This window comes from Camellia sinensis, chromosome 11 (assembly GCF_055761805.1).
Source record: "Camellia sinensis isolate YWXY chromosome 11, ASM5576180v1, whole genome shotgun sequence".
NCBI classification, from domain to species: domain Eukaryota; kingdom Viridiplantae; phylum Streptophyta; class Magnoliopsida; order Ericales; family Theaceae; genus Camellia; species Camellia sinensis.
Genome location: NC_138971.1, coordinates 176462589 through 176473973, shown reverse-complemented (window position 1 = coordinate 176473973; position 11385 = coordinate 176462589). Strand labels below are relative to the sequence as shown.

General features: G+C 42.8%; 1 protein-coding gene across 1 annotated transcript; it reads right to left on the bottom strand.

Moving 5' to 3' along the window:
- Window positions 1-8163: 8163 nt before the first annotated feature.
- On the bottom strand, window positions 8164-10287 carry LOC145803020 (cellulose synthase-like protein G2). Its single transcript, XM_082896196.1, has 3 exons — window positions 9847-10287; window positions 9003-9350; window positions 8164-8828 (listed from the first exon to the last, which is right to left on the bottom strand). The coding sequence occupies exons 1-3, from the start codon at window positions 10270-10272 to the stop codon at window positions 8283-8285; spliced, it is 1320 nt and encodes a 439-aa protein (XP_082752322.1). The 5' UTR covers window positions 10273-10287; the 3' UTR covers window positions 8164-8282.
- Between the last annotated feature and the right edge of the window lie 1098 nt (window positions 10288-11385).

The following is an 11385-nucleotide window of genomic DNA, read 5'->3' as shown; positions in this document are numbered from 1 at the left end:
AAAAATATTTAGATGGCGACTCTGTATCTGGCAAAGCAGTCCATGTTTGGCACTTCTTTTCAAAAAACCTGTTTCTCAAAACGATTTGCCAGATTTGGACTCTTTGGTTCAAGATTAAGAACCGACACAAATCGAGAGTCCGAACTGTAGCGAGGTCCCCCGCGGACTTGTTACACCTGGATCCTTATCCTGGGCTTAGGAGGGGTGTTGGTTATTCCAGCCAACATCTAAGTTGATTTTTCCAGCCAACCTAGAGTAAAGTGTTTGGGTTTTCCAGCCAAACGTCCTGCAGCCTAGATCCTTATTCTGGGCTTAGGAGGGGTGTTGGTTATTCCAGCCAACCTCTAAGTTGGTTTTTCCAGCCAACCTAGAGTAAAGTGTTTGGTTATTCCGACTAAACGTCCTACAGCCTGGATCCTTATTCTGGGCTTAGGAGGGGTGTTGGTTATTCCAGCCAACCTAGAGTAAAGTGTTTGGTTATTTCGACCAAACGTCCTGCAGCCTGGATCCTTATCTTGGGCTTAGGAGGGGTGTTGGTTATTCTAGCCAACTTCTTCAGCACTGATCCTGATCTTAGCTGAAGAGAATGTAAAGTTGGTTATTCCGGCCAACTATGCTTACAGTGCTCCTAACTCACTAAAACAATCTTTTACAGAAGGAAACGGCTATACTGAAAAAGAAACTATTTGTTTTATTGAGAAAAAAAGAAAAAAGAAAATTACAAATACTAAGAAGAAAAAGCTAAAAATAAAATAGTTTGAGATTGGCAGTGTTCCATGGCCTGGGGATGGCTTTGCTGTCTGCATCTTCCAAGTGGTATGCCCCTTTTCTTGTTAATCCGACCACTTTGTAAGGTCCTTTCCAATTGGGCCCCAACTTGTCGTCTCCGGGTACCACGGTGTTTCCCATTACTTTGCGCAATACCCAATCTCCAATCTTGAATTGCCGTGGGTGCACTGTCTTGTTATACTTTCTGGACAACTTTTGCTGGTATGAAGCGATGTGAACCAATGCTCTTTCTCTTCTTTCTTCTGCAAGGTCGAGCTCTAATGCTATGGCCTCTCTATTTAAGTCTGGATCAAAATTTTAAGTTCTAATTGTGGGGAGGCCCACTTCCAGTGGGATTACTGCTTCCATGCCATAGGCCAAGGAAAAGGGTGTTTCTCCGGTTGATCGTCGAGGTGTGGTACGGTAAGCCCACAAAACATGAGGAAGTTCTTCTGTCCACTTGCCTTTTGCTTTCTCTAACCTTTCCTTTAATCCATCCAAGACGACTTTGTTTGATGCTTCTGCCTGGCCAATTGCTTGGGGGTATGCTGGTGTAGAATTATAGAACTCTATCTTGTATTCTTCACAAAAGCCTCTGAAGATTTTACAGCCAAACTGAGTGCCGTTGTCAGATATCAAAGCTTTCGGTATGCCAAACCGAGTGATGATATTTTTCCAGACGAACTTCTTTACATATTTCTCTTTTATTGATGCTAGTGTTTCTGCCTCCACCCACTTTGTGAAGTAGTCTGTTGCTACGAGAAGGAACTTTCTGTTGCCGGGTGCTGCTGGAAGTGGTCCGACTATGTCCAAGCCCCACATTGCAAAGGGCCATGGACTAGTTAAAGGTAGGAGCTCTCTGGCTGGTTGATGTATTTGGTGTGCGAACTTCTGGCATTTCTTGCACTTCTTGACATACTTCTCTGAATCTGCTTGCATGTATGGCCACCAATATCCTTGCGAAATGGCTCTGTAAGCTAATGATCTTCCTCCTTGGTGGCTTCCGCATACGCCTTCGTGTATCTCGAACAAGAATGTTTCAACTTTACTGGGATAGACACACTTTAGATAAGGTCCTGTGAAGGATTTCTTGTACAAGGCCATTGATGGGGAGAGCCAAAATCGCTGTGACTTTGCTCTTATTTTGTTGGCCTCTTTCTTCTCTTCCGGTAGGAGGCTGTCTTTTAAGAATGCTATGATGGGATCCATCCATGAAGGGCCTAGTTCGGCGCAACATACTTATTCTACTTCAGGTTCTTTTATGCTTGGTCTTGATAAGTAGTCAATCAATAACGGATGTGGGATGGATGTATCTGCCATTGAAGCAAAGCCTGCTAGTTTGTCCGCTTTACTGATTTCTTCCCTACCAATCTGTTCTATCCGCACTACTTCAAATTTCTTGATCTCTTTTCTGACTAATTCTTGGTACTTAGCCATCCTATCGTCCTTTGCCTCGTAGTCACCTGAAATTTGATTTACCACCAGCTGTGAGTCACTGTAAACCATTAGCTCGGTGGCCTTTATGTAGGATGTTGATTTCAGTCCTGCTAAAAGTGCTTCATATTCCGCCTCGTTGTTTGATGTTGGGAAGCCAAGGTTGACTGCTTGTTCCACTACTAGGCCATCTGGTGAGATGAGGACTATGCCAAGTCCTGCTCCGTGCCTGTTGGATGCTCCATCCACAAAAGAGCATCCACATCTCTCCTACGAATAACTTCCAGTAGGCAGAGGGATCGGATGATGCCCTGGGGTCCTGAGTATTGCTGATGTTTTCTTCAAAGTCCATGATTACTGTTTGCCTCTCATTATCTGATTGTACCAAGTCTTCATTTGCTGGTGAGTTTTTGCTTGGTGTAGCATGGTTTGCTTATTTCTCCCTTACTTTACTCTAGTCTACCTTAGGGTCTGATTGGGTATCCTGCACCAGGGGTTGCGCTATTCCATCATCAACTTCTAACCCTAGTTCAGTTGTATCAGTCAGGTCGACTGGGCAGATATAATGACTTCCTGGGGTGAATTCTGCAACAAAGTCTGCCAAGGCTTGGGTTTTTATCGCGGTTCTGGGTTGGAACTTGATGTCAAATTGTCCCAACTCCACTGCCCACTTCAAGATTTGCCCAAAAAAGTTCGCCCTCTCAAACAGAGCTTTTAATGGAAAAGCTGTGAGGACGATTATGGTGTGGGCGTGAAAGTAGTGCGACAACTTCCTTGATGCCATCATCAAGGCTAAGGCCAATTTTTTCAATGGTAAGTACCTGGTTTCTGCGCCCAGCAATGTCTTGCTGACATAAAAGATGGGTAGATGTTGGATTCCTTCCGCTCGGATCAACACTGCGCTAATTGCGTGCTGTGAGACTGCCAGGTACAAAAATAGTTCTTCTCCAGGTATTGGGGTCACTAGCAGCGGTGGAGCAAACATGTATTCTTTCAAACCTTCAAGGGCACGGTCACATTCTTCATCCCATTGAAACTTGGCCTTCAATGCTTGAAAGAATGGTCGACATCTGTCTGACGACCGACTTATGAACCGGTTTAGCGCGGCTACCATACCGGTGAGATACTGTACTTCTTTTACTGAGTTGGGCCTCTCTAGATCCTGGATTGCTTTGATCTGAGAAGGGTCTGCCTCTATGCCACAGTTGGTTACCAGGAAGCCTAGGAATTTGCCAGATCCTACGCTGAACGCACACTTAAATGCATTAAGGCGTAACTTGTGTTTCTTCAAGATCTGAAACATCTCACCTAGGTCCTTGAGATGGTCACTCTTGTCCTTGCTCTTGACCACCATGTCGTCGATGTAAGCCTCCATTGTTCTGCCTAACAATGGTTCAAACATCTTAGCGACCATCCGTTGGAATGTTGCCCCTGCGTTCTTTAGGCCAAAGGGCATGACCTTGTAGCAGTAAAGTCCTCTTGGCGTTGTAAAAGATGTGACCTCCTGGTCTGGTTCATACATAGCGATCTGATGGTAGCCTCTGTACGCATCGAGGAAGCTAAGACGGTTGTGTTCTGCCGTCAGATCTACCAGTTGGTCTATCCGTGGAAGAGGAAAGCTGTCTTTTGGGCACGCCTTGTTGACCATTTTGTAGTCCACACAGACACGCCATTTTCCATTCTTCTTAGGCACTACCACTGTATTGGAGATCCATCTTGGGTAGTGCACCTCTCTGATAGCTTCTGCTTCTAGCAGGTTTTCTACTTCTTCCGCCACTATCTCGGCATGGTGGAGTGCCGATCTGCGAATGCGTTGTATAATTAGTCTGGCAGTTGGGTGGACATTCAATTGGTGACAGATGAAGCTTGGGTCAATGCCGGGCATATCATACGACGTTCAGGCAAACACTTCGATGTTAGAGGTCAAGAATTCTATGACCTCTATTCTCTTAGTGCTGGACATAGATGAGCCAAGTAAAAAGAACTTATCCAGGTTCTTTTCATCTATTCTTACCTGTACTAAGTCTTCCATTGCTTTCTATTCAGCGGCTTTGCCAACATCCGCAAATAATTCATTATTTTCGAGTTCTTCCATCATTTGAACAAACCCCTTGGCAGCTCGACTGCCATTTACTGTGACGAAGCATTGCTTGGACATAATTTGATCTCCATAGACTTCTTCAATTACTCTGGCTTCGTTGGGGAACCGCATTACTTGATGGTAGGTTGACGCTACTGCTCTCATGGCGTGCAGCCATGTCCTTCCCAAGATTATGTTGTAAGTGGAGGGCACTTTCAATACCCAAAATTTCACTTGTTTAGTCATGCTTCCTGCTCTGACTGAGAGGATTATCTTGCCGACTGGCCATTCTGGCATTGAGTTGAACCCGATCAGAGGAGATACGGCAGGTGCCAAGTCTTTGTCCTTCAATTTCAATTGTTTGAAAGTTTTATAGTACATTATCTCACATGAGCTTCCTTGGTCAATCAAAATTTGCTTGACGTCATAATCCTTGATGCGAAGAGTGACGACCAGTGCATCGTTGTGAGGGCAATATATCCTTTCCAAGTCTTTGTCTGAAAAAGACATGACGTTCGCGGCCTCTGTTTTCCCCTTTTTAATGGTGGGCTGCGCATTTAATACCTACCTTAAGTGCTCAGCCTTCTTTATCATGCCCCTGAGCTCACATACTCGCTCAGGCTCGAATATCCCATGTATTACGTTTATCACACCTTGACGTGGGGCGTCGTTTGGTGTTCCGTCTGGGTGGTCGTGGTTTTGGGGGGCTGGCTGCGTTCCCCCTTCTATGTACCAGTCTAGGTGACCAGCTGCCACTAACTCCTCCAGATGCTATCTCAACGGTGCGCAATTTTCAGTGCAGTGCCCCTTTTGCTTATGGAAGATGCACCGAGATCTTTCGTCGTAGTCCTTCTAAGCCTCTCCCAATTTAGCTGGCCATTTGACGAAAGGTTCATCGCGTATCTCACTGAGAATTCAGTAGATTGGTTTCTTGAATACCGTGGTAATGGCAGTGCGAACTCTCAACCATCTTTTATCTCGGTCCTCTTCATTGTCTCGCCTACCTCGTCCATTCTTGCTTGGACGTTCTACCGTATTGACCTTCGCCGTAGTCTTCTTGTCTGGTGTTGCTGTCGCACCAGATTTTGCCTTGGCATGGGCACCATCCTCCTCCACCCGAATATGTTAGTGCACCCTATCCATCAAGGCTTCCATCGTGAGGGGTGGAGTCATTGTAATCGAATCCCTCAATCTGTTTCCGACTGGAAGTCCTCTTTTGTATTGTGCGATGGTGAGATTGGTGGGACAGTCCCCTATCTGGTTGAACGTCTCCTAGTAGCGACTGTTGTAGGACCTCAATGTTTCTTTGTCGCCCATGTCAACGGAGAGTAGTTGATCAATCTCCACTGGCGTCTTGGTGTTCGTTCTGAATCTTGTCACGAACGCCTCCTCTAATTACGCCCAGGAGGCTATGCTGCCTTCTGGTAGCCTTTCGAACTAGGTTAAATCTAGGTCGCCAAGGCTTGGATGTGAATAGGATGCACATCAAAGCTTCGTTCTGCCGGTATACTGCCATGACCTGGCGAAAGTGGCTTAGGTGCATGCAAGGGTCTGTCTTCCCTTCGTACGTGGTAAATTTAGGCTGGATGAAACCTGAGGGTAATGGTGCGTTCTCAATCGTCGGAACGAACGGCGAGCTATGTAGTCTTGCCAATGCTTTATCTGTTGGTTCGTAGGCAAGGTGCGGTATTGGCATTCCAACCTCGTCGCTTCCATGCGTCCGAGGAGCCAACCGCTGAAGGGCTGAAATTCTATACGGGTCGCGTGCCCTGGCATCCTCCTTCTGTCGCGCCCTTTCTTCAAGCACTATCCATAAATCGGACGATCTAGGCAAGTCTGTTTGCCTGGATGATGTCTGATGCGTATGTGAGGGCTGAGAGGTACTTCCCTCAGTGTAAGATCTTAATAATCTCGTTCTCTCAGACCTAGAGTAATGAGTTTTGGAAGTCCTTGATTGAGTGTGGCCTGTCTTGAGGCTTCTACTCTCTGCTTGCGATGGCGTAGTATGCCTACCACGATCTTCTGAGTGGTGATGAGGCGTATTGCCTTTGCGCCCCTCTCCTGTCGCCACCCCTTTTCCCCTGATCTGGCGCTTCATGGCCTCTATGTCCGCCGCCATCTTCTTTATTAGTTCATCTTGCTCTTTTACGCGATCCTTCAGAGTTTGAGGGTCGATTCTTCGCCTTTGCCTTTCAGGACTTTGTGAGCGAGAGCGACGGGGGCTGTTGTTCCGCCTCCCTCTTGTATCCCTCCTGGGATTCTGTCGCTGAGGCTCTAAGTCCACCATGGGAGGGATAGAGGGTAATCCTTCGCGCCTCCCACACCCCTCTGGGGTTTGTCCGTCGATGGCGGGCTGCGGCAAATGTTCGTTGTGCGCCATTCAATTAGCGAGGGAAACTTGATCAAGAGGTTTTGTTCCTTGTCTGATCTTTCCACAGACGACGCCAATTGTACAGGAAAGAAATAAACCTTCTCGTATAATCTTGTTGATCAAGTCTGCGCTCCTCCGTATGACGTCGCTTTATCCCCTTAAAACACAAACGTGAGCTAGCCGGCGGGTGTGTTCCGGATACCTCTCTGATGCCTAAGTCAGCAAAATAGACAAATAGACAAAAGCTCTGTGTATTTGAGAATCAAAGTCGTGTTACCTCTCCATAGGTGATGTTATGAGCTTTTATAGGTTTCGTGTGGCACAATCCTGGTAGGACTCTTACTCCTCCATGTAGAGTCCTCCTAGGAATCACATTCTTGAAAGATAATGCCTATCCCTCAACACCTCCCTCACTGCTTAAACCAAGTGAGATGGTTTTACCTTGGTTGGATGTTCATATAACCGAGATAACATGGCCATGCTAAAGCTGCAAGCTAGACCGAGTTTCACCTAGCTCGGTTCTTCCTTTCACTGTCTGTACCTCGGTTTAACATGTTCCAACCAGGCTGTCTGAGACCATGCTAACCACTCCGAGTTAGGACCGAACTAACCCATAGCATGGTTCTGAGAAAAGCTCAACATACTGGTTCAAGATGATCTGACCGAACTAACTATCACTGCACTGACAGCGACGACCGAGCTAATCACCAAGCTCTTATGGACCGAGCTTAACTCCGAAGCTCTCTTTGGACCGGGCTATCTCCAAGCCCTTTTTACCATGGCCCACTACGGCCCATTACCCAGCTCAGCCCAATTTACCTATAAATTACCCTCTCACACATCAAGATTCAGTAGCTCTTACAGTCCGTTTGGCAAACTAGAAAAGAAAAGAAAGAGAATGTTATCCATTTTTCTTGAAAAGTTGGAGCAAAAAGTCATTGTGAACATAGGACATGCCTTCTATACCAAGTTGGAGCAAAAGAGCGAGCACACATAGATTGGTCAATGATCTTTTGTTCATAAATCTCTTGATTCCTCTGTCCCCAACATTTCTGACTTTTGGATCATTGAAATTTTATTTGTGCAATAATTTCAAGATACGTTTAAGTAGATATAGGTGATTTGAGATGGGGATAAGAAAATTTAGGGATAGAGAATCCTTTGCTATATAAGTAGTCGGTGAAATGAGAAAAATGAATTATAATGTCTTGGGAGGGTCTGATTTAGTTCATTCACTTTTAAGAATGAAACTAAGTGTAGACTATAGGGGTCATAACCCCTCTTCCGCTCAAAAATCTTGTGTAACACAGTAGGTAAGGTCATATTTTTCATGTGTTGATAATAGCCCTCTAAAAAAATTGAACATTACATAGAAGTCTTTATTTAACACATGCGGAATTAATTTTTTTGTTAGAGAAAAAGATGAAGTTTCGAAATTTCAATTTCTTCAATTGAAAGTCATGAATTACAATTCAATAAACAAAGAATAATTCATGAATTCACCCTTTCTTATTATGTGTGAGCAATTTCTTTATTTTTATTTTGGTGCTCAAGTCTTCCCCCCAATAATTACTACATAAAACAAAGAATGAGAATAGAATTGTGAAATTCATAACAACCATTAACATATTAAAATGCCCGAGAGGATACCAAGTAAAGAAGCCATGATAGAACTACTGATGTCAAGGTGATCTTTGTAGGCAACTTCCCTTTATCACTTCTCAACAGCATGGCTTCATAAACAGGCCAACTACTCAACACTCCAAAGCCAACTATGAACAATTGCGTAAACACATCTTCAAACCTCAATCCATTGCTCAAGACTTGAATGATGCCAGAGACAAACGAAACTAAGTTGATTATAGCAGCCATTGTTATCGGCAAAAACATTTGTGATTCAACTCCAAATTCAAAAATTCCTTGCTCGTATCGCTTGCCTTGTTCGTTGTCAACCACCTTGCTTGTCACATTGAATCCAAATTTGGTTAAGCCTAAGGACTTGAAGAAGTATTCAACTAGTCCAAAGGAGAAACTTGAGACCCCCCTAAGTATCCACATTCTCTGAGAGTTCCACCACCTTTGGATTGTTCCTCCGGCTAACATGAAGTCGATAAAATCTTGTGCGTAGGCTTCGAGGAAAAGAAAAGCATACATGAAAAACCAAGGATCTGACACCTGCATACCAAAGCTTTTCTCAATGAAAAAAAAAATCATTAAAAACAAATGAAACCGAACATAACATCACCACAAACAAGTATATAGATTTCAACCATAAAATCAATCAATTGGTAATCATGTCAAACACGGATAGATTGATCTTACAAATCATGAATTAGTGTGTTGACATACCTTTGGGAAGATTGAGAAAGAGTTAAGGAGAGCTAGCTGTGGTAAGAAAGCATACGTAGTTATTGGAATCCCCGAAATGGCCCACAAGGAATAGTGTGTAAAACAAATGGCATGGAAGGGGTTCAAGGACCATAAGCCCAAGGTTAATGGGCTATTCTTGATAAAGCCCACTTCAAGGAGGCCCATTGACCATCTCATAATTTGATACAGCACATCATTCAGAGTCACTGGAACATCCCCCAAAAATGCAGCTCTTTTGGGATGGCAGAAAATGGATCTCCACCCTTCACAATGCAGCCTGTAACTGGTGTAGAAGTCCTCAACCAATGATCCATACCTACATCCCATCTGCAATTGGTTTAAAATGATGGTATTAGAATACATATTAGTATCTATAGTGTGGTCATATATTGACCGATATCAGATAATATCAAGCAGTATATTGGTGAATATCAATATCAGAAGTTCGAAATCTCGATATGTATTGGCTGATATTTAAAACATTAGTTATCAAATATTGGGTCTTAATCCCTTTATGTATGTTGATTAATCCCACCTTGCCTACGTTTAGTAAATATTGCCTTCATACTTGACCCACCCACTAGATCCCTCCCTCACTTGAACCCTGCTCCGTTTAGTTTTACAACTTACATATTTCCAAACAAAAAAAAAAATTAAAATATGAAGCATAATTGGGTTGGGGTTACTTTCCCTCACTCCTCCGATAACTATCTTTTCCTTATTTTTTCCACCCCAAACCCATTGCCATCCCTATTAAGATGATCTAAAATCGTTAAAATATGAACATAGAAATCCAAAACAGTGTTAGTCATAGGAGTCTTACCTTGGAGCCCCATTTGGTTTGGGCATCAAAATTGCAACTAGCAACTTGGTACGACAGGGACAAAACTTCTTTGGACCGGATGGGCTTATTTGGAACATGATCTGGGCTTAGTTCAGGATTTTCTGGGGCAACAAATGAAAATGGGCCTCCAAAGAAAGCCCGGCGACGAAAAAAGCCTTCGGTGCCCATATGGACTAGGCCCCACAAGCCATCCATTCCATGAGAATCAATTTGAAAGGGATATTTCAATTCAGAAGCATAAATGTCATCCTTGTTGAGGCCATGGAAGTATTGAGGAAACTGAACGAAAGCTAGCCAGGGGTCCATGTGAGGGTTCAAGAGATAACATAGAGCTCGAAGAGGGGTTTGTGGATCATTTGAGAACATGTCACAGTCCAGCGTTAGGACTATTGGTGCATTGGTCATGGTTGCCGATACTCGAAGCTTCATAATTTGCACAAAAAAATATTAATATTGGTGACATATAATTCAATTATAGAAAGTTGCACAGAATACTAGCAAAGAGTGTGGCCTAGGGGTGGGCATTGACTAGGTCGTGCCAGTTTTGGGCACTTTCACTACAAGAAAAGGGAGTAAAAAACACGGAAGAATTAGTGACGACACGTCTCCCGTCGCAAAAAATGGTCTTTTGTGACGGCAGTTTAAACCGTCGCAAATAAAGAGTTTTAGCGACGGCAGAAGTTTTAGCGACGGTGGTTTACCATCGGTAATAAAACTACGCGGGTAGGGTAATAAATGCGGAAGTATTAGCGACGGCGTTTTTTACCGTCACAAATACATGTGTGTTATCACAAACTCGTTCGACCCAACATCAGCCATTTTTTAAATTCTAAGCTTAATTCTAAAAGACTTCTTAAATCCCAAGCTTAGATACTTAACCTGATGTATATAAATTACTAAATTTTTTAGTCTTTGGAAGGCTATTAAATTAATTTAGGCCTTTTAGGCCTCATTTGGGAAGCGCCTGATTTAGTCAAAAAGTTACAAAAAAAATCAAAAAGCCAACAACCCATATAAAAAAGTCAAAGATTTTTTTTTCTCTCTACTTTTTGCACATCTTTTCGTAAAAAGCCGAAAAGGCATCCCAAATATACTCGTTTTTTTGAGCTAATATTTTAGCCAAAAAGTCAAAAAGTTACTAAATTAGCATGCTCCCAACCGAGGCCTATATATATATATATATATTAATTTAGGCACTAAAAAATCTAATTGTACAAGATTTTGAGTCTTTTAACAAATTTTTAATTTCAAATAAAAAAAATGTTTAAATTTAACAAGTCTTAGAAAGATATATAGATGTACATATATATTTTGTTTATCTTTTTATTTTTTTTTTTTGTTTATTATGTAACTAAATAATATAAAATTTTAAATTAATATTGTACATATGTGCCGAGGGAGTTAGAATTTCTAATTTTAAGCAAAAATAAGCAAGTTCAAAATCCTAACCCAACTGAAGTCCTATAAGTTAAAAACTTTATCTCAAATTTTAAAAATATTGAGTTAGGCCAAACAGGC